Raw genomic sequence first — 23,777 nt, 5'->3', positions numbered from 1 at the left:
TGCCAGTCCCCCCCACTCCCACCGTCTGGGACAGGAGCCTGGTGGGAGAACTGAGTCCTCTCCCCACCACTCTTTCAAGGGCTGCAGCTTTAAGACACCCATTCCCCTCCCCTAAACCCACCCCAGTTGAGCCCCTTCTATGTGTCAGGTCTGAGCTGGCACTTTCTTCTGCCTTCTCATTCCATCTGTGCAAGTACTAAGGAAATGGGGCGACCCCCATTTCTCAGATGGGGAAGCAGAGGCTCAGACAGGGACAGGTTTGTTCAAGGTCACACAGCTACCAAATAGGGGAGGGTGAGGAGAATCCAGGTCTGGAAAGCTGCAAAAGGCCTGCTTTTTTCTGTTAGCCCCCCACCAGCTTCTCCCCCAACCTGAAGGCTCCCTTTAGTTCCTATCTCCATGCACAGACGGCTTCTTTTGTATTTACTTTCTCAATTCTGTTAGGTTTTACATAGCAAATGTCCTGAAGAGGACCCCATGAACAAAGTTTAAGAAGTAAGAAGCCGTGTGGCTGTAAAAGTACGTATAGTTTGTAAAAAGGACCTTGCTCCATTCCCATACTCCTTCCATGTCTCAGAATCTATCTTTGAAAAGCAAGCACCGGGAACTTTGATTACAACAGAGAGATCTGTGTGCTGACCCAGCAGGAGGGATCTGTCCCTGGCACATGACCTTCTAGAAGATCTAGCTCTGTTCAAACGTCTGGAAAGACTGGAAATGAAGTTTTTTACACATTCCAGCCCTGAGCAACTGAGCTGCTAATGTGGGCTCCATGTTGCCACTCACGTAACAGAAACTATTATGGAATGGGGGTGGGCCAAGGTACACACCCCTCTATCTGTCTGCTCAGTATCTGATGCCCACTTATCATCTACCTGCTCTGCCCCTGGTCTAGAGACCAGAGATGACCAAGGCCCTCCCCTATCTTCCTGGAGCTCATGGTCCAGGTAAGAGAGACACACCAAGGGAAGTCTGAGTAGGCGAGATTAGGGTCCGGCTACAAAGCTGGTCTCTTCCCTACTCATACAGCCTTACTGGGCAAAACCTCCCCCAGTTTTACATTTGTCTCTTCTCAATTGTTTTTACTGTCCCCCCCCAATACCCCTCTTCCCACCTGAGTACCTGATGCCTTTTGTCTATGGCCAATCCTTGCAGGTACCCAAATAGATGAGTGAAAGGTAATCAGATCTGGGCAGGAAAATTTGCAAATGACCTACCAACCTGGTCTTAGATGGACAGATGATGTGGGCTAGTTTGTTGTTGAGGTGTTTTATTTTCTTATGGTGTGTGTGTGTGATGGTGATTTGATAAAATGCTCACAATGCTCACAATTTATGCTCACAATGTTGCCTTGTTTCCTGCTGTAACATGTCCTCCTGATTCCCAGCAGGGGGTCACTGTATCAAATCATCCTGGTGTCCTACCAAGGACTCCATGGTTTCTAGGGACTCTATGGCTGGGACATCTTCAACGGCCTTTGTTTTGGAGGATGGAGGCTCCCAAGCTATGTGGTGGTGGTGGGTTGGGGGATGTGACAGAAGAAGGCTCTGGGGTTAAGTCCCAGCCTCACCATTTACAGGCTGTGTGACCTTGGATGAGTTTCTTTACCTCTCTGGGCCTCAGTTAATTCATACATAAAACAGGATTGATACCATCTACCTTGGAGGATTCCTGGGAAAGTTAAAGGAGATAATTTTAAGATTACTCAGTACATAGTAGATGCTTAGTAAGTGTAGCTATATGATCACTTCTTCAAGTAGTTGTCTCTTCTACATTTCTGAGTACCTACCTCCAGGCTAGGCCCCGTGCTGGATGCTGAGGACACACAGGGACATCAGACCTGGAGCTCTTCATAATCAGGCCTGGTAGTTATAAAGTGCAATCTAAAGTTTGGGGCATTATTTCACTGTCAAAGAACACCTGGTGGGCAGGGAATATGTAAAATTCAGCTATCCCTGCTGCCCAATGGGAGCATGCCACTCCCAGCTGGTACTTTTGGGGGCGGGGGGGCGGCAAAAACTGTCATGGCCAAACTGGCCCAGTGTGGTACTTTTTGACTTCTGGCTGTTCCTCCCTCATAGAATAAAACACACGAGGAGAGTGATGTGACACTTCTGAAGTCATCCAATCTGTCACCACAAGCCACTTGAAGGCAATCCCAAAAAGGGGGCTTGGGCAAGTGGCAGGGACAGGGGACAAATGTGTGTGTGTGTGGGAGGGCACTTTGAAGGGGATCACTTGCATGTTGTTAAACACCATCTGTTTATTCCTTTAGTGATGGAATTTTCTGGAATAGCACAGAACGGAAGTCTGAGCAACACGCCCCGGGTGCCCAGAGAGAGAAGCCCTGTGCAACCTGGTGGGAGACTTCCAGGAGGAGGGAACCTCCTCTGTTCAGACCTGGAATGTCCTGGTCCTTTGCAGATCAGGAGACCCTAGGGGGGCAACCTCGAATGATCCAGGGACTTGATAGGTACAGATGCATCAGGGAGGCCCCACCTGCCTCTCCCCTCCACACGCACGCCCTGTTGAAAGGCACCCCACCTCATTCCAGCCCACCCACAGCTGCCCCCGCCGCCCTGCAGCCGCCACATGACGACATCCTGGCCTCTGGCCTAAGCCCTCTCTTAAGCAGCCCCCGTGAGGAGCTATTTGCAGAGGCCCCCATTTGGGGCTTGGGGTCTTTGCACACAAGTGTTTGATTTTAAAAAGAGAGAAAGAGAAGTCACAGCAGGTGCCTCCACTTCCACCCCGGCCCTGCCCTGCCCTGCCAGTGCTCCTGGGGCTCTTTGTGCGTGTGTGTCTGCACGTGAGCGTCACCCCCACATCTGCCGCCTCGTGACAAGAGTCTTTGAAGCTCCACAATGACACCATCTGCCAGGGACAGCCAGCTGGCTCACTTGGGGCTGACCCCCACGGTTGCCACGGCAACCGTGATGGTGGTGCGGGGCCTCCAGAAAAAACACCAGGCTCATGACATCGGGAGGTGCCCTCAGCATGGCCCCTGCTTGAATGGAGGTGGATGGGGCAGAGATGGAGGCAAGGCTGATGGCCAGTGGCAAGAGGAGAAGGAAATGGAGTCATGGAGGGATCTGGCCTCTGGGTTACGAAGGACAGGCTCTTCCCCTGTGACTTCTCATGACCTCTGGCTCTCAGAAGTCCACCCCCATCAAAAGAGGCCCTGTGGCCTTCACAAAATATGTTATTGGGCACCTCTGCGCATACTATTCCCTGTGCTAAGACCCTCTCTGCTTCACTCATCGGTCTAGAAAACGTCTCTACCTCCTTCAAGACCCATCTCTGGGTTTCCTTTCTCCAAATCTACCAAACCAAAGGGAGTCGTCGCTACCACAGTGCCCAGTGCACAGCCCCAAGGGAGCCCCTGCTGGACGGGACGTCAGTTCTCTGTGTGCTCAAACCTCTTTCCCACCAGCCGGGAGTGGTTGAAGGACGGAGAGAAAGTCAAATTTGGCTATCTCTGGTGCCCAGCACAGGGCCTGGCCTGTGGTAAATTCTCGCAGAAGTTCAGCGAATAAATGAAGTTGCTTCATTTCTCAGCCACTTGCCGGGGGTTTTCACACTCAGAGCCTCAGCTATGTGGCGAAGAGGTGCAAATAAAAAAGGAACAAGAAGATCCTTCTCAACCCTACGGTGAGACACAGGCAAAGGGGTTTCTCTGCCAGTGCCAATGCCACAGACTGCAGGGCCTCTGAGGAGCAGACCACACCTGCACAAACACACCTACTTGTGTCTTAGCTTCTTACTCTGGGTGTGCAGTAGGAGCATGGGGTAAACAAACAAATAAGCAGAAAACCCCAAAACATTTCAGGTGGTACCCTGTAGGGCCTTGGGTAAAATTACTTGCTCACAAGTTCCCCGACTTTTGGGTCAAAGGGTTTGTACATCTCCTGCCCTAGAGGCTGACCCAGTGTACCTGCATCCCAGATAGTGGGTGCAGTCCCCTTGCTGTGTCTTCCCGATCTCCACTGTGGTGGCACTGTCATTTCTGCCAGTCTGGTAGGGCCAAATTGGGCCTTGCATTTTGAAGATTTTATTTATTTATTTGAGAGAGAGAGAGTGTGTGAGAGAGAGCATGAGAAGGGAGAAGGTCAGAGGGAGAAGCAGACTCTCCATGGAGCTGGGAGTCCAACGCAGGACTCAATCCCAGGACTCTGGGATTATGACGTGAGCTGAAGGCAGTCACTTAACCAACTGAGCCACCCAGGTGCCCCGGGTCTTGCATTTTGAATCAAATTTCTCTAATATCTAGGGAACTCTGGCATCTTTTCATGGCCAGGATGGTCTCTTCTGTGAATGAATGATCAAGTTCTCACCCATCTTTCTTTTTGGTCGCTTAACTTTTCCTTACGGGTTTGTCGGAATTGTCTCCATATAAATTCTAAAGATTATTCCTTTCTTGTATGTGGGACAAGTACATTTTCCCAGTCTGTGTCGAGTGTCTTAGCTTTATGGTAGGTGCCCTCTGTTGACTGGAAGTTTCCAATTTGGAGTCAGAGAGCAGCCTAAGTCTATTGTGAGGTTCAAATCAGTACTAGGGTTCTGACACCCTTTGCACCCACATGGCTTTCTATTGGCAAAGAGCTTCCCTTTGATAATGTCCTTTGAGTCCCATGAGGCCTAGGAGACAGGGAGTTGAGGGCCAGTTACTGGTACATAGTGGATCATAAGATGGAGACGTTGCAGACATCTGAACTTTTTGCCTCTTAATATCCACCCCTCTGTTTCGTAGAAACTGACCCCTGATTTTCCCTTAGGGAGCCCCATCCCCTCACAATCTTTGTCCTCATGATCCAGATGGGGCTGGCCAACTGGGGATACTCCTTTCATTCTCTGGGCCACAAGGTTGGAAGGGGAGCTGCGTGAGGCCAATGACAGTACTATCTCATTCAGGACTCAGGTCAAATTACTGAGGAAGAGACACTTTCTATTAGTAAATTCTATCTGAAAATGAAGCCAGTTTAGAGGAAAACAAGACTGAAAAAAAAAAAGGTCTATTCTGGACATTTGTGCCTGGATCTAGCCATGCCTGAAGCTTAATTACATCAAGCCAACTGGATGTGGGGTTCTGTTTTTTCTGTAACAGAGTTGTGACTAATACAAATTTAGTGAGAGCCAGGAATTAAAGATCCAGAAGTAGACCCCTGATCTTGAATCATTAGTAAGACTATGAAGAGGTACAAAAGCATAAGGGCCTTTAGGCCTCAGTTTCCAAATCTGTGAGGTAGAGATAATCTCCCCATCTCTTCCACCTCGGCTGACTCTGGCTTACAAAACATCTCTGGGCCTCTTGGCTGAAGCAGGGTGCCATGAGCCCGCTGTTCTGCCCCCAAGGACACTTCTAATGGAAAGCCAGGAAATAGCATCCTTGATAGAAATACTCAGCATCAAAGAAAAATGACATCAGCTTGAAGCTGCCCCATAGAAAATCAGACTTAATGGAGACAATGCCAAAAAAAAAAAAAAAAAAAAGGAAAAAGAAAAAGAAAAAAATCAAAGAAAAAAAGAAAAGAGAACAAGCAGGCAGGAGAGAAAGGAGAAACCTGACAGTACCAGCAGCTATAGTTGGAAAATAGACATGGGGAAAAAAAATGAGTTAAATCTTCACTGTAGAATTTCCACAGAAAAGGATAAACCCTGCTAAACCTAAAAAGCTATATAAACATCTACTTAACAAATTAAATTCATCTAGTGACATTCCCCTTTGGAAAATATTTTCTTGATGATACACCATCGATGTTGACATGATTCTGATAACATTTCTCCACATCCTACGGATCATAACCTTCTGTGTACAGCCTGTGCTCCTAACCCTGTGGACTGTCTGCCCTTCCTCTGAGAACTAGGAGGGGTGCAAGGAGAAGGGGTGCAGGGCAGGGGCCCCACCGACTCACCGTGGTGATGAACCTGTACAGAGGTTGCCTTCTCTCTGTGTACTTGACTGTGATGGGGCTAAGGTCATAGCGGAACCAGATGGCAGGGATGATTCGTCCTGTGTGGCTGTAGGCTACATACTCCTGGGGTGGAGGAGGGGAAAAGGGGGACATGAGAACCAGACATACAAACCATGGTTCCTGGTGGGTGGGGGGTGGACTGCAGAGGGTCCTTTGGAGACTCCAGGAGGGAGCCTTCTCTCTCTTGCCTGGAGCTGGACCCTCCCCCTCCCAACACCATTCCTTTCACCCCTTCCCCTGGAGTCTCTGCTATCGGCATCCGGATGGGCAGCCTTGCCAGGGACATTTCCAATCCTTTGGGTGGTTGAACACTGACCATATGACCTGGAGGGAGCACCAGAATCAGAGAGCAGAGAGGTGAAAAGGACAGGTGTGATCTGGGTTCCTCTGGAGTAAAGGCGCATTTCCCCCTCTAACTCCTGGCCATGCAAAATCCATTCACTTACTCATTGACTGTTGGCTAATCACCTCTTGTGGGTGCTGGCTACTGGGGACCCCAAGGGGAGGAAGCTCTGCCCCATCCCCAGAGTGGGGGGGGGTCACAGTCCGGGGAAGGAAGATGTAGAAGACCGTCCAAAATACTGCCACACTGTCCGTGCCCCAGAAGCCTGGGGTGCTGGGGGTGCTGGTGACGAATGACCAACTCTCCCCAGGCCAGCTGGAAGGCTTATGAGGAGGGGGCATTCTACGCCACACAGGACATCAACCTGAAGGGTGTGTGTGTGGGGGGTGTGTAAGAGAGATGAGTATAAGGCCATGTGGGGAGAGGGCCTCTTCAAAGAAGGAACACCCAGAACTGGAAAGACAGAAGCACCCTACCACCAGGCTTCCTGAGATGGCCCTTGGCTGGGTGAAATGAAAGGATGCTTAACGAGCTGAATTAATGTGTGTCCTCTCTGGTCTGGGCATTTGCTGGAAACCTCTGGGCTATTCTCATTCACCGACAATAACTGTAGACCTGACTAAAACACAGGGGTGCCCCCCCCATCTCAAATTCTAGGGCCCGTGCTCTGAGGCTTCTCTAGGGATGACCCAAGACCTTCCCACCCTGATGGACCACCGCTGGCTCTGACAGGCCCAGCCTACTCTTCCCCAGGGCAGGCTGGGGCCAAGGCCACAGAGAGAGCTGAGTAAGCCCTTCTGGCTGCTGGGTCTTTGCCAAAGCTTCAGGGGAAGGAGCCTTGGGCAAAACAGGATCAGCTTTCTCCGGGGGGAGCTGATGAGACAGGGTGACTGTCTGGGTCAAAGCCCAGAGCGGAGGGATAGAAGAAGATAATAAGAAATAGCAGTAGGAAGTCCCATTTACCCAAAGCCTCCTTTGTGGACAAAGCAGTTTTTAAAACATTGCCCCACCGGATAGCTAACTTACGATGTGGGTACCGTCCCTTTTACAAATGAGTAAACAGAGGCACAGAGTGGTTATGAGACTTGTTCTGGGCCACACAGCTAGCAAGTGACTGAGCCGGGTCTGCACCAGCAGTCTGCTCTGGCCCCACCCTTTCTGCTCAGACCGCATCCGTATCCCAGCCCTTAGATGCCGTCAGCACCTGACAGTTACAATGAGATGCCCTTTAGGAGACAGTGAGTGAAAGAAACAAAACTCCCTTTGGAAAGTTACACCAGAGCATCAGTCAGCAGAGGCCGAGCCAGGCAGAGGGACCTCAAGCTACCCGAGAGAGAGCAGCTCTCAGCCCAACATATTCGACTGACCCTGTTCAGGCTGAGTGGGTGATGGGAGCAAGAGGCCAGGCTCTGGAGGCAGAGGAGAACCCGGTTCTAACCCTCACTAGGCCACTTTGTAGCTCTATGACCACCTCTCAGGGCCAAGACAGCGTCATTGTCCCCAAATCTGTAAAATGGGGACAAGGACGGTCCCAGTCAGAGCTGTCATGACTGAAAAAGATGGTAGAGTTAGAGAGCTTAGCAGAGTACCCAGCCCATAGTAACTGCTCAATAAATGGTAGCTATCACTCCATTACTATTTTCTATTGTGCTAAACAACATACTGGCTATAAGGGGTTTGGGCAGCCCTAGAAGAGGAGGAAAAGGACAGTCCTGGTGATCAAGTGATCCACTGGGGGTGCCTCAACTAACGTGTTGCAAGCATGCCTGTCCATTGGCAGGGTCAGGTCCCGAGAAGCTAGAGGCTGTCTCAGCTTGAAACAACTCTTAGTCATCCCACTCAGCGGGCCCTCATCGTCCTCTGCTTCCCATCAACACCTACCCGCTTCTCCATGACTTTGAGTTTTGGGGTCCTAGGACGTTCCTGTTAGCCAATGGCCATCTGGTGATTCTGGATAACGTGCTTGCGCCCCGGGAGCCAGAAAGTCTGTTGTGTGTTGACCAATCAGGGTCCTGAGTCTGAAGGACTGGGGCCAGATGCCAGGCTTTCTCAAAAGATCACACCCCATCTCCTGGTTCGATTTCCTCCCCTTAACTCTGACACTGGCCTCTCATCTCTAGCCAGGGACAGAGCCTGGCCCGAGCAGCACCCTGGGAAAGGCTCCTGGAAAGGGAACTGGTGGGAATTTCACTCAGATACAGGTCACTTCTGTTTAAGGCCAGCAGAGGGCGCAATTGCACACAGCTGGGCCCAAGGACGACCTACCTTGTTGGCCACTGTGTACTGGTAAGAGTACCGTTGCTTGCCACTCTTGTCCTCGTAAACTGTGGGCACGATCTTCAAGATGTAGTCATGGGAAGCGAGAGCTGCAGGAAGGACACAGCAGGATGAAAGGCACTGCCCGGCTGGCAATTCTATTGTCATTTCAACCCTAAACCCGTTCAGCATTGTTGGGGATGCCGTTTCCAAATTTTCATCACCAAACAACCCCTCTTCATTTTCTCTCTTTGGATACCAGGAATTGAGAGACTCCATCTCTCAGGATCTTTATTCCTCCACTCTACAGGATATTAAAATTCTGGAAATGACCCCAATGTCCAGCAATAGAGCAAACGTTAAAGAATGGGTACTGCAACAAGCCACTGTCCAAGAGGTATTGTTAAGGGAAAAGAACCAAGTTACAAATGGAATGAATAACATGTTTCCATGTCCTGGGAGCAGGGAAGACTCACTCTCTCTAGATGCATGAATATACAGAATTTTCTGGAAAGATACCCAAGAAACTATTAGCAGTTGTATCCTCCGGGTAAGAAGGCAGGATTTGGTAAATATCACATTTCATGGTGCACCCTTGGTCCTGTATGAACATTGTTGCTTTTGAAACAAGCTGGGTTTGAGTTTTAAAAAGAGAGATGGGGTGTGTGATTGGCTCAGTCAGAACGTGCAACTCCTGATCTCAAGGTTGTAAAGTTCAAGCCCCACATTGAGTGCCTAGCTTACTTTAAAAAAAAAAAAAAAAAAAAAATTAAAAAAAAAAAGAGCCCATGAAGCAGAGGAACTACATTTATGAAGAACTGTTCATAATTTCTTTTCAAATTTCTGTTCAAAAAAAACTATTCAAATTTCCCTCCTCATTTTCAATTAAATGGGAGATCAGTTTTCCCTCTACCTGGCCCTGTCATATTGCACTGTAACTCTTACCCACACTGCTGGACCGTGGACGGGGTGGGAGGGGGGACGCTGCAGCGAGCAGTGACCAAGCCCTACTCATCTCTTCTCCCAGAACCCTGCAGAGGGCCTGGCACAGAGTGGAAAGTAGCAAGTGCTTACGGAATGAATGAACGGAAGGAAGGACGGCTGGTCCGGGGCATGAATGGAAGAACAGATGAATCAGCTTCTGATAAGCATGAGGTAACCAGAACCAAACACGAGGCTGACAGAACGCTGGCCCGAAGCTGCCCAACAGCATCCAAGAGAGGTACAAATTCCCTTGGCTCGTGCTTCTGGGATGCTAAGAGAAGCTCAAGGACCCCCTCAGTTATTGCCTTCTAGAATGTTGGCGTAGGGATCATGGAGCTAAAATCATACAGAAATTTAGTCTTTTATGTTCTAGTCCTGGTCTACGGGCTGAATCAGTTTTGAGTCCTTGGATTTGCTCGCTTTAAGAGGTTAGGGGAAGCAGATGGCCCTCACGGCCTCTTCCTGCTAATACTGCCTCTTGGAAGGAAAGGGCTGCTTCCTGAACTGTCTTGAGACCTGACTCCTCTGAAAAACCTCAGTAAAGCTCTGTGGCCTCAGGGAGAAGTCCACGAAGAACCTGCAGTGGGCCCCAGGGGTCAGGAGCAGGGGAGTCACCCAGGATTTAAAAGGCAGACACCTGGGTCTCACCCCTGCTGAATGGTTCCAGAGTGGGACTCAGAATCTGCATTTTAAACCCGGAGCCCAAAGATCATGCTTGAGATACCGTGCTCCAAATGCCCATCGCTCTAGGTTAAACACTTGAGAGAACGAAAGAGTGAAAGCCTTATGAAAATCACATCTGTATAGTTCTATTAAAATTTGTACAAATATAGATGATCCCAAAGAGAAAAAAAAAATAGAAACCACCCACAAATCCACCATCCACAGAAAACCATGGATTCACATTCTTGTGTATAAACTGCTAAGCTTATGTTTATACATATAGTTATATTTTCCTAAAATGGCATCATACTGTACCCTTTTCTAAGAACTAAACACCACAGATACCATTTTAGGACTAAGACACAGAAAGCAGTAAGCCCCACTCCATTTGTTAGTCGCTCCAATATCCCCTAATATGGTACCTGGCACACAGTAGGTGCTCAATAAACGTCTGCTGCCTGAATGCCTGTGAAGTTCTGACCCATCTGCAGGTATCCCACAGAGCCGCCACGTAAATGGACTCAACCCACCCCCCGTGGCTAGACATTGACGCCGTTCATTTTCACTGCTATAAACAATGACCTAATGAACATGATTTTCCTAAATCTTTGCACACTCTCTTAATTATTTCCTTAGCTTACTCTCCTGTGAGTAGAAATGATGACTCAAAGGCAATGACCATTTTTAAGGCCTTTGACACAATTTGCCAAATGCCCACTAGGGACACCGCACCTAATTCCACCCACATGGATTGCTTGGCTGTGAGCCCCTCCAGGGGGCTGCTGGCTCCAACCTGATCCAGGGAGGCCCATGTACACTTTGCGCTGGCAGCCTCCCACCCTCCCTCCTAACATCTTATTACGGAAAAATTCAAACACATACAAACTGGGAAATCCTATAACAAACCCCATTCCCCAGTTTCAACAATTAACAATACAGGGGTGCCTGGGTGGCTCAGTGGGTTAAAGCCTCTGCCTTCAGCTCAGGTCATGATCCCAGGGTCCTAGGATCGAGCCCCGCATTGGGCTCTCTGCTCCGCAGGGAGCCTGCCTCCCCCTGTGATTTCTGTCTGTCAAATAAATAAAGTCTTTTAAAAAATGTTTAAAAAAAACAAAAAACAAAAACCAATTAACAATACAGGGTTGATTTTGCTTCATCCGTACCCCATCTTTCACCCTACCCTGTTTTATCTGGAAGCAAATCCTAGACATCACATCAATTTATCCACAAATATTTTACTTATGTCTCTATAAAAGATAAAGGCTCTTAAAAAACAAAAACACAACAACCGCAATGTCATCATCACCACGGCTAAAACATCCACAATCCCTCCTCAGTATCTCCAGAGAGAGTGGTCTGTTGGAAGAAAAATCGGTTACTAGAAGTGGGAGTTCCTTTACATAAGGTGGCCAAGGAGGGTCTCTCGGAGGTGGTGGCATTTGAGCTGAGACCTACATGACAAGAAGCAGCCCTCAAGGGGAAGGTCTGGGAGCAGAGGGGGCAGCAAAGGCAAAAAGGCCCAGCAGGGAGGCCAAGCTGGAGGGCTGAAGGAATGAAAGCCAGCCCTACCCTTGGCTGCCTGTTGTTTGATCTAATGCATTTTCTTTCCATGGAAGCCAGCCTGAGATGGCTCTCGTCACTAGCCCTAGAGCAAGCAGGGTTTTCTGCCCAAACCCTCTACTGGTTGACACAGTCTGGGTCTTTCCGAGCTCAATTCTATGTCAGTATCCACGCCAACTGCGAGCAGGTGTGGACACTGCTGTGGGACAACATTCTGCCCCACAGAACTATACCGACAGGGACACCAACATCAACATCGGAAGGATCATCTCTCTCCGTCAGAATCAGACATTTGCATGAAGACAAGGAGGCCTCGTTGTGTGCTCCTATGCTGCCTGTTGGAGGCAACACTGAAGGGGCTTGTACCCAGCAGGAAAGCAACGGGACAATGTAAAGCAAATATCCTAAGTATCACAGGCATTGCCATGATGGTAAAAAACAACGAACAGACATTTTCCCTGAGGCAACAATGCCTTAATAAAGCACGGAAGAACTGCTGGGTGGGCAGCCGTGCCTCCATCACCACAGGAAACACTGAAAAAACATGTTCACGCACAAATGCCAAGGACAAAAATCAGAAGGGAAACGGCCATCTACTGGCTTTGAGACGATGACTTTTGCTGATGGATGAGGGTTCACAGGGACACAGAGAAATGAAGTACGATTTGTTAAGGGTGGGGGATCGGTCATGGGGAGATGTTTTCTTTTGCTTGAATTTCTGACCATGAGAGAGCAAACTGTATTTTAAGAAACAATGAGAAAAGACTTATGGATAAAAAAGGTGAGTTCAGGTGAGGAAGTAAGGAAAGTCAAGGTCACCTGTCCTGCAGGATCCAGGGGTGAACCCATTTAAGCAGACAGGTCTCTTGGGCCCATTCTGTGCATGCTACCAAGGCCCCATGTGTATGCACACATGTGTGCACAGGTGTGCAAAAATTCACTGGATCAGGGGACAGGTGTGTGCACAGGTGTGTCAGTGTGTAAAGACACCAAGCCTTCTTTCATAGGGGCCAAGGTGCCAGAGAACCGAGCAGGTGGAGAGCTCAGGGAGGGAGCATTCATGAGGGGGAGGGGCTCCAGCAGGAGGAAAGTGGGGGGTTGGGTGGGTGGCTGGGTGATCAGACCCAACTGGGCCACCCTCAGCCCTATTCTCCTGGTACCACTGGAGCCAGGATGAATCCCAGCAATGCCACGGCTCCCTGTGGGATCTTAGGTGATCATCCCAACTAAAAACAATTACGTGGCAGTAATGATAACAATAACGATGATGGGGCGCCTCGGGGGGGCTCAGTGGGTTAAGCCCCTGCTTTTGGCTCAGGTCATGATCCCAGCGTCCTGGGGTGGAGCCCTGGCATCAGGGGCTCTCTGCTCAGCAGGGAGCCTGCTTCCCTTCCTCTTTCTGCCTGCCTCTCTGCCTACTTGTGATCTCTGTCAAAAAAAACAAATTAAAAAAAAAAAATTTCTCTAAAAAAATAAAAAAATAATGATGATAATAGCTGGTACTCACTGAGCTCTTATGAGGTACCTGGGATTATCACATTCCTTTCCCCAGGGAGGGTGGAGACAAGTCACTTTTCTCCCCTTGTCTGTCAGACAGGGCTCATTCTACCTCCCTCACAGGCCAGCTGTGGGAATGCGGCATTCACAGCCTGGCTTACACTGAGTACTTGCTGCAAGTTCCCTTCTCCCTTTTTCCCTGTTCCCAGTTGGGATACGGGATACATACGGTTGGAGGTGAGTCTGTCTGCTCCCCCGAGGGCATTGAAAGCTCCGTGCACATTCTGGACCTGTGGAGAAGCACAGTGAGGGGAATGATTCCAGGAAATCACCTCTTCTGGGCCTGATTCTGGTTGCCCGGGATGGCCAGGTGCAACCTGGTGTAGGGACCTTACTCAGCATGGTCTGTCTCACAGAGAAGTTGTAGAGGGCAAGATACAGACATAGCATGGGCCTGGCACATAGCAAGCACTAGCTTCCTTCCCATCGTGGGTCCCTGTAATATATCACTTTAGCCTGCGCATTTCTAGTCATCTCATTTAGTGACCCTAATGAGGTACTGTTGAGCCCATTTTACAGAAGAGCAGACCAAGGCTTGGAGAAATGCTGAAGCAGTCCAGTGTCACACAGCTGATAAATGGCAGAGCCAAACTCCAAATTCGGGTATCTGACCTCAAGCCTGAGTTCTTTCCATTAAGCCACTTTGGAAAGCCTGGATCCCAGCACACACCTCCTGATATCCCCTACAGCCTTCTGAGGACCCAGGGCTGCTGGCCTCCTACTGAATTTGCTGCAGAGAACATTCAGCAGCTTTCCTCACGGCAGCTGGCCCTACTGTGTCCTCCTGGCAGGGTCTGATGTAGAGTGGGGCTCAAGGCCATATTCTGCCTCTTCTCTGAGGATGAGCAGAAACCATGTCAGCTGAGGAACATCTAAAGCAGGGCAAGGCACGCCAGGTACATGAGGCATGCCACCATGGGTATGGTTAATAGGAGCTGCCAAGCTCGTCATCCTGGAGGGCTTCCTGGAAGAAGTGATACACTAAGATCTGTAGGAAAGTGGGAAGTTAATTAGGCAAGCAGCATCTGTGAAGCATGAACTAGAGACAGGAATAAACAGAGGCCTGTGTGGCCCCAGGGGAAGTGGTTGAGGTAGGTGGGGAACAGGCCTCTTCAGGAAGGGTGAGAAGCAGTTGGGTGACCTGATCCTTGATCCGGATCCCAGGTGGCTGATATTTACTGAGCACTTAACAAGCCCAAAGAAAGGGGAAGTTTGTCCACTGCTGCCTTAGGGAAGGAGAATCTGAACCAAGAGGAAGGTGGCTATGGGAGATGAGAGCTAGAATGTTCCCTCCCATAGTCAGGTGTCATGGTTTTATCTCACATTCATTTGTTTGATCATTTGATTAACTTCTGTTTTCCCCTCCGGACTGCGGTTCGACACCGACACTCAGCAATGCGCAAGACACATAACCTGCAGGACAGGTGTTGAAGAAATACTTGCTGAATGGAAGAGTAGCTGAAACCTCAACTAAGTTGTTTACCTTTAAAGAAAATCCCATTTTGCCCATAATCACGACCAAGCAGAAGGCTGTCAGTGTCTTGTTCTGCCAGTGGCACATAGCAACCTAAGACTGTCCCCTCTCCTACACACATCTGTCCCCGTCCCTTCTCCCTGCTGCCCTGCCTCTGTCTGGGCCCCGTCTCCCCTGCCCTTGGCTGCAGCCCTTCCCTCACCGCCAGTCTGGCCTCACAGCCCGTCTTCTTCCCCACGGCAGGTGGGCGCTTTAACACACCAACCTGCCCCCGTCAGCCCCACCTACCTGAATCTAACACAGGTCTCTTGCCCCCCATAAAACTCTGCTCCCTGCTCCCTTTCTGGGACACTTGTGCATCCTCTCCAACTCTGAGGAGCACTCACTTGCCAGGCCTTGTAACAGAACATCATTCTGATGCTGTAGACATCTGCTGACCCATTTTTTCTTAAAGTAACCTTGAGCATCTTTTTTATGAAAATGACCAGCTGGGTGTGTCAGAGAATGGAAGGTGTGTGAGGTGCCCTGTGCCCGTGAGACTTCCCTGTGAGCTTAGCCAAATCCTTCTCACCCTTCAGGGGTTGGCTTACATGTCACCTGCAAGGTCACCCTCCTTTGGAAAGCCCTCCCTGACTTCCCAGGCTAGGAGGAAACTTGTCCCTGCTCCCATATTACTGCCCAGAATCCTGCGCCTCTCTTGTCCTTAACCCTCCTCGTCCTATATTATCCTGATATTTATTTGATCTCTTCTCTTGAAAGCCAGAACCCTGTATTGTTACATGAGCAGAGCAGATATTTCAAGAGTGTCTGATGAATCCATGACTGCAGGAGGCACAGTAATAGAAGACCTGGGGTCAGACATACCCGGTTTCTTATAAGCTGTGTGACCTTGGACAAGTTGCTGAATCCCTCTGAAACCCAGTTTCCTCATCAGGAACAAATCCCATCCAGCACCCTTAAGGATTAAACACGGGGCACCTGTAATGTTCCCCTCTAGGTAAGAAAGAGCAGGCTTCTGGTGTCCAGAGTTCTCAGAGTGAGGAAGGAGTGTGGCATGGTACAAAGACTTGGTTTGAATTCTGGCTGTGCAGAGCCAAGGGATTCTGGACAATCTTCCCCTGTGCACACCGGAGTTCATGGTGACTTTTTTCCAGGGCTGTGTAAGGATTTGCTGAGCTTGTGGGCCTAAAGGCAGCTAGGGGACTGCCCAGCGCTCAGTCTATGGAGGGTCCGCTGCCCACCACCTGCCCGTGATTTGTCAGCTCCTGTCCCACTGGGGGTGGTGACCACCCCACCTTCTGTGTTCTACATGGCTGCACGAGCCTCTCAAAGGCTGGCAGCATGCTCTGTCCCACAGGGCCTCGTGCAGAGTTAGGGTACAGAGAGCAACAACAGCGGGTGATAGCTCATTTCCTTGACCACTTTCTCTGTGCCTGGTCCTGATCTAAGGGCTATATGCGCAGGAATTCATCTTATCTTCACTACAATCCTCCAAGGCAGGTACTAGTTATTGTCCCCATTTTATAGATATGGTAACTGAGGCTCAGCAGGACTAAATCATTTGTTCAAGGTTACACAACTAGTACGCGGTGGAGCCAGGACTTGGATCTAGAACGGCGAGCTGGGGAGCCAACACCCCCCAAGTGGAGCACTGGGGCCACATGAGTAGTGAGCCCTGTGTGTAGGGAGTGCACATTCGGGAGGCAGGCCGTGCTTCACCGAGTGTGCGGGCAGGAGACTGGCTCACGGCACCCAGGGTGGCCAGGTTCTCTGTCCCTAAGCCCCGTCTCCAAGAGGAAGAGTTCTGTGGCCTCCAAAGGGACTGGAGAGGTGATGACTAGCCTCTCAGGCCAGGCACAAGGTGCCCACAGGGAAAGCAGCAGAGGCAATGTGCAGTGGACAGATGAGGTGTGAGGGGCAGGGGAAGGAGGGGAAGGAGGCACCAGCAGTGTGGCCCGAAGCCGGACTCGTGATTCAAACTCAGGCGTTGCAACAGACTGTACCCTCCCCATGCCTCAACTTCCTCACCTGTAAAATGGAGACAATAAAGGACCCACCTCTAGGGCTGCTGAGAGAGTGAAGGGGGGTCTCGTGTACGAAGAACGGTGCTTGGCAGGTGCACTGAGTGGGGCAGTGCGGGCACAAGTGTGTATGTGAGATGTTCCAACTCAGGTGAGCCTGTGCACGTCTCTGGGTGCTATGTGTGCGCTGTGTCTGTGCAAGAGTCTGAGTGTATGTACATTTGGTGTGTGTGTTTGGGATGGATCTTAGGGTATATGTGTGAGCATGCATGTGTCAGGGAGTACCTTTGAGCGTGAAGAGTGTGTGCATGAGTCTCAGCAGACATGCACGCACAGAAATGGCATAATGCTGTGTGTGCTGGGCTTGTGGGCCAGTGTGAGCCCCAGGTGCACACCACCATCCCTGGGGGACCCCACCCTCCAACATCCTTAACCAGGAACCAGTATTCTCATCGAGCAAGGCTTGGTGGCAGGACCCAGGGTCCCCATCCCAGCACTGTGGCTGGAGCAGTTCCCTCCCTGCTCTGAGCCTCCATTCCAGAATCTACTTCATGACCCTGGGGAGTAGTGGAGAGGAGAGAACAACTGAGCTCCCCTGCCTGCAGCTGGAGGAGAGTGGGTGGCTTGTGCTGGGCTTCCGTACACGGCTGCCACAGGTAGGAAGCTGTTGGTCTGGGCCCGCTGGAGGCGGCCCTCTCCATCCCCACCGAGGACTGTCAGAGGATCCTTCACCATGGTGCCTCTACTTGGTAGGCTTGGGCACTGGGCTGGAGGGTGGACAGGGCTGTAGAGGGGCACAGGCTGGACTCTGGCATTAGAAAGATCTGCTGGGGGACCCCACACAAGTGGCTTCTCTGGGCCCAGATCCACAGCTGTAAGACATGGTGCCCCCTCATACCTTGTAAGGCCACGCTGGCACAGAGAAAGTACTAGCACATGAGTACCGGCTCATGAAAAGTGTGTCCCTTTCCCCAGGCTCCAGGTCTCAACCCAAGGGTCCAAGCACATGGTACTGTCAAAATGGTAGGCCCACGCTCCGAAGGAACAATATACAGGAGCTGTTTGACAGAGACTCCGAGGGGGTGACCCATCTAGATGCTACCTTTGCACCCAGAGAGAAGAGAAGGCTCCAGATGACAGTCCCTGGACACCCGCCCCCCAGCCACACCACCAGTGTGTGCCCTGCTCACCTGTAGTGTGTCCCCAAACGAGAGCTTGTGGATGACATGGGTCATGTCCGGGTTCTGTGGCTGGGCCGTGGCACTGTGTGTAGACACGTGGAAGTTGCCCGGGACCTGGGGGAGAGATGTGAGTTTCAGGAGTGTCCCAGAGGTAGGGGGCGGGTCTCCCCCGCTGGAGTCAGACAGATCTGGTTTGGGATGGGATCCCAGCATGGTCCGAACCATGGCACTTTGGAAGAGTTATTGCTCTTCTCTGAGCCTCAGGTGGCTCGTCTGTAGAATGGGCCAGGAACAGAAACTACCCAAGGGGGCTGCCGGGATTAGGGGGTGAGAGAACACAGCTGGGCACCTGGTGCAGGCCAGGGCTCAAAATGGCAGTTGCCCACTGGCCACTCCGTGGCTGTTGGCTGCATGGTGGGTTGATCCCGCAGCCCCATGGACCAACTAAAGCTCCTCAAAATGCAAGTCAACACTACTACTCACCCACATTTGCCCCACCGCCCCAGACTGGGGGATCCTTGAAGGCAGGACTGTGGTGGCCTCCTTTCCTCCCTGGGCCTTGAGGTCCTCGCACAGCCCAGGAGAGGGACTGATGTCCTGTGACAATCCTGTGGATTCTCTTTCAAAGGATTTCTTTCAAAGGGCCCCTCCTCTACCAAGCTGCTCAGGCCAATCCCTTGGTGTCATCTTGGCCTCCTGTCTTTCTCTCACACCTGATCTCCCCACCAGGAAAGGCTGTCCGCTCCACACTCACGATGCCTAGTTCCTGCCCTTCTCAGGTCCCCACTGCTTCCCTAGACCAGACAGTGGGGGCAGCCTCCCCATTGGGCTCCCAACCTGAGCCCTTGGCACCCCCAGGCCTTTCCCTGACAGCAGCCAGGGGGTCCTTTTGAACCCTACATCTGATTGTGTCACTCCTCTGCTCACCTCTTTCTCTGCGTACTCCCCCTGGCTGTGCTAGCCTCCCTGTGGCACCAGGAACCGTGCCAGTGTGGTCCCACCTTGGTCCCTTATGCCTGCGACCCCTTCCTGGAACCCTCTTTGATACGGCTCTCCCTGGCCTCCCTCAGGCCTCTGCTCAGGGAGCCTCCCCAACACCCGTCCCCAAAACCCTTGGTCTGCAAAAGCACTCAGCAGCTCCTGCCACCTGATCTCTATCTAGTTCTATTCTATTTCCTCACTGGAGGACGCTGGCTCCATGCCGGTGGGGAGCTGTATCTGATTTGATGTGTACTCCCTGACCCTGGCAGATGCTCACAGAATAGGTACTGGATGAATGAACAAACTATGAATGGCACTAATTCTTAAACTAGCATTTTTGATTTTGACATTTGACCTCTGGCAATTCCCATTTTACAGAAAAGAAAACTGAGGCTCAGAGCAGTGAAGAGGGCGTTGTCAAGAGCTGTGGTTTGAACTCATAGCTGTTGGACTCCAGACTCAGCACACTGAAGCAGGACGGGACTCTCCCTCCCACCATGTACCTTGGCAGTCCTGGGGTGATGGCCACATGCAGCCATTCCTTGGGACATGCTGGGTTTGAGAAAATGGCCCAGACAAAAGCCTGGAACAGAAAATGAGACTGCACAACCCACACTGGACCAGAGGGATGTACAGACTGTGGGGATCATGGGGAGGGCTCCCAATTCAGTTGGGAGTGTTCAGAGGGGGGCATCTCAGCAGAAAGGACACTCCTGTGCTAATGAGTCCACATTACTGGGGATCAGCTGGAAAAGTATGGAGGCAGATGGAACAGCATGAACAAGTATAGAGGTCAGAAACTGCCCAACCCAGTCGGTGCACATCTGTAAGGAACTAGAAGAGTTTGGTACTACTGAACCCGGCATAAGAGAACAGCCCGCAGTGGGTGGTAGCATCAGGAAACAAAGAGGCATTAGAGGGAGAAGGGGCTGCTCAGCAAAGGCCCCAGCGCCATGCTGAAAAACAGTTTATTTTATCCCAGTACAATAAAGGTTTGGTAAGCTGTATTAGAGGAAGGAATATGGATTATAGCTTCTGGCTTAGCAGCAGTCCATCAAAGCCTGCTTATTTTGTAAGCATGCCTGTTTCAAACACAAAGCTGTAGGCTTTTGAAATCCTCCTGTCTTCACGAGGGCCTGAGTTTTGTGGACTGGCCTGGAAGGTACCAGGCTGACAGGGCATGGCCCGGCCTCAGCTCACAGGTGAGGCTGCAGTCGGGTTTGGGATGTGAGCTTCAGGAGCAGTGACCCATGGTAGAGTAGCAGCTGGGTTCTATACTCCATTCCAGCCCGCCCCCGAGCTGGGGTGCCTTGGGCAAGGACAGTAACCTCCCCATGCCTCAGTTTCCCCACTGGCAAAATGGAGATGATGACCACAAAGGGTTACAGAGAGTTAAAGGAGGGGAGGAGTGCAAAGCCGATGGTAACTGCTATTGGTTCGGATTCTTAGAATGAACAGGTTCATCATCAGAACAAGGACCCAAGAACAGAAGGAGAGCATGGGGAAAAGAACGGGGAGAGCATGGGGAAAAGCCCACTGTATCTCAGAACTATTTCTTAACTTCATTTTTACTTATATAAATAGTTAACTATACACATTTGTATTATAAAAAATTCACAGGGACGCCTGGGTGGCTCAGCCAGTTAAGCATCTGCCTTCAGCTCAGGTCATGATCTCAGGGTCCTGGGATCGAGTCCCACGTTGGGCTCCCAGCTCAGTGGGGAGTCTGCTCTCCCTGTGCCTGCACCTCCCCCGCTTGTGTTCGATCTCTCTCTCTCCCTCTGACAAATAAGTAAAATCTTAAAAATTGACATGATCAAGTGAGGATTATAGTCCCCCTTGCCTATCACCTCCTGAAGAAACCAACAGCGTCAGGCATGGGTCCTTTGGCGTTTTCCCATGCAGTGACATGGGGCTGCCGGCAGGCAGAGTTCAGAATGGGGTTTGGAGCTTGGGCCTGAGGCTCCCAGAGTTAAGTGAGGCCGGGAGGCTGGCTCTGGCGCATCTGCCACCCGCTGCCTCCCCGAGAGGCTGTGACTCAGTGACCCGCTCCCCCTCCGCAAGGAATCCATCACAGGTGGCTGACTCATGCCCGCACACGCTGGGCTGAAGAAAGAAAAGACGACGCTTTTAGAGCCTGTGACTTAGGAACCTACGTCAGTGTCTCTGATAGATTTTAGAAACCTATAGATGGAGCCAGGCCCCAAACCCGGGCCCCTCCTGCCTTCCTCCTGGGGGGTGGTTGATTCAGCGAGGAGTCTGGGCTGCTGGGGGCTGCCAGCGCAGCTTGGAACATGTGACCTTGGACGTCTGACTGCTGGCCGACTTCCTGATGGACAGATAAGAAGGCCATGGGGCAAGTGCAAGCTGGATGCTGGGAGATAAAGGGGTGGCCACCAGCTGTGAACCTCGCCTGTCATCAGGGCACACTGGCGGCTGGCTTTCTTGTTGAGCACCCTCCTAGGAGGCATGCACCCGGAACAAGGGAGAGGGGGGTTTCCACTCCTTGCAAGGGGACAAGGACAGAGGGTGACCTCAGCTGTGACCTGGAGTGAATGGACATAGTTGTCATAGCTCAAGATGCTGGCACAGCTCAAGATGCTGGCGTGACCAAGATGCTGGCAAGGAGAAGCAACAAGGGGACAGGGGATGCAGCGGGAGAGCAGGGGCCTGGTACCAGGCTGCCTGGGTTCAGATTCTACTTAATTCCTTGTGCCTTGCTGTCCTCAGAGTTGTTACGAGGACTAAATAGGCTAATCTGGGAAAGTGCCAGGTAGGAACCCAATAGGGAATAGCCATAAGGCAAGGGCTGGCATGGCACTTTCCTAGAATCCCCAGCCCGCCCTGACCAGAGAAGAGCCATTTCTTGAAGAACATCCATGCACATTTTATGAGCACACTTGTACCCAGGTGACAGTGGGCACCAGCTGGTGAAATCACGGATGCTCCCGCTGACGGAAGACAAGGCAGGTCAGGGAAGGGGCACCGACGCGTGTCCCTGTTTCCAAGGTGTTAAGTGCTTTGTATTTTAATTTGCTCATGTCTTACAACCTGTGAGGCCAGTACTAGTATCCCCATTTTACAGATGAGGACACTGAGGCTCAAAGAGGCTCAACTGCCCAGCGTCATTCAATCCGTGAGCCCTGTAGCCAGGGCTCTTGACCCCGGGTCTGTCTGACCACCAAAAGCAAGCCCCAATTCACCCAGAGCCAGCTGGGGGCCCTACCACAGCCTGTCTGAGGGGAGGTGACTGCAGCCATGTGCACGACTGCCAAAGCGAGGAGGGTATGGTGCTGGGCTAGCTCCTGGGTGGTAGTTCTGCTTCTCTTGTGTCCACCCCAGGCTGGGGGCCAATAGGGTCCCTTCTTTGCTCATTGTTGGGGGCACAAATATTTGTTTAAGCTGGGTGATCATACCCCTGAGGGGAGGCCCCCACAATTGGGAGCTGTGTGTACATCTGCTCATCTTCAACTATCACCTTTCAGACAGGCCTTCCCTTTGCCCCTATCTCAGTGGGGTTCCTCTCTCTCTCCCCACCAGACCACCCCTTCATCTCCCTGCTCCTCAACACTGGAGTGTACCAGACATCAGTCCTCAAACCACACTCGCCTCAAGACCTTGGGTTTCTGAGGCGTCTGGGTGTCTTGGTTGTTAAATGTCGGCCTTCAGCTCAGGTCATGATCCCAGGGTCCTGGGATTGAGCTCCGCATGAGGGTTCTCTGCTCGGGGGGAGCCTTCTTCTCCCTCTCCCTCTCTCACTCCCCCTCCGTGGGCTTTCTTGCTCTGCCTCTCTTTCTCAAAATAAATAAAATAAAAAAAATTAAAAAAAGACTTTGGGTGCTTATATTTCAGTGCCATGGACCCTTTGCCAACATCTTCTCTTCACTGATGACTCCCACATTCACATTCCAGCTCAGAACAATCTCCTGAACCACACCTCTGATCCCAAATGAAACATGTCCAAAACTGAACAACCACTTCCCAGCCCTACCACCCATAGAATCCATGCGTGCCCAAGCCTCTGTATCTAGATAATGGGACCTCCTGGTTGTCCAGACAAAAACTAAGAGGTGGTTCTGATTCTACTCTTGCCCTCACCATCCACATCCAACTGATCAGTAAGTCTTGTTGACTCCACGTCCCTAACCAGACCACTTCTCTCCAACTCCGCTGCACAACCATGGACCGTGACCTCTGCTCTTGGCCCCCTTCACTCTGCTCCCCCCACAGCTGTCACGGTGAGCTTTCTGAAGTTTCACTGTCCAACGGAGCTTTCTCTGATGATAAAGATGGTATACAGCACTAATACGGTAGCCACTAGTCTCTCTTAATAAAGTCCTTGAAATGGGACTAGTGAGACCGATAGATGGAATTTTTCACTTTATTTAATTTCAATGAATTTACATTTAAAAAGCCCCACCCAGCTAATGGCTACTATATTGGATAGCATAGTTCTAAGCCATAAATCTGATCACATTGCTTTCCTGCTTACAACTCTCCCATGGCTTCCCATCACCATCACCATAAAATCCAAATCAGGGAGCACAGCATGGACCCTGTGACTTCATTTAACCCCTAAAATGTGGCATAAGTAACCTTCTCTGCTTTCACACTACAGGGAGCCCTGAGCTCTCATGGAAAAAGGCCACTCTGCCAGAAAGAACACACACAGAGGCCACGTGGAGAGGAGAGGCCCTGCGACTACGTGGGGAGAGACAGTTCCAGTAACACCAGTGTTCCAGCCCAGCCCAGCTTTGTAGCCACCGGGCAGGAACTGTGGGAAGG

At 51.0% G+C, this 23,777-nt stretch overlaps 1 protein-coding gene across 3 annotated transcripts in view; it reads right to left on the bottom strand.

Annotated features, from left to right (window-relative positions):
* ERGIC1 (endoplasmic reticulum-golgi intermediate compartment 1) overlaps positions 1–23,777 on the bottom strand; it is a 103,779-nt gene that overhangs the window by 7,130 nt on the left and 72,872 nt on the right. For all 3 annotated transcript variants that reach the window (XM_032851822.1, XM_032851821.1, XM_032851820.1), the window contains exons 6-9: positions 18,021–18,125; positions 13,505–13,565; positions 8,581–8,681; positions 5,913–6,035 (exon numbers count right to left, since the gene is read on the bottom strand). In XM_032851822.1, the coding sequence (XP_032707713.1) occupies positions 5,913–6,035; positions 8,581–8,681; positions 13,505–13,565; positions 18,021–18,125 (390 nt within the window). The remainder of the gene's footprint in view (positions 1–5,912; positions 6,036–8,580; positions 8,682–13,504; positions 13,566–18,020; positions 18,126–23,777) is intronic.

Source organism: Lontra canadensis, unplaced genomic scaffold (assembly GCF_010015895.1).
Source record: "Lontra canadensis isolate GAN:19392208 unplaced genomic scaffold, GSC_riverotter_1.0 scaffold5, whole genome shotgun sequence".
Taxonomy (NCBI): Eukaryota; Metazoa; Chordata; class Mammalia; order Carnivora; family Mustelidae; genus Lontra; species Lontra canadensis.
The sequence above is the reverse complement of the archived record's forward strand: the minus strand, read 5'-3'. Positions and strand labels throughout refer to the sequence as shown.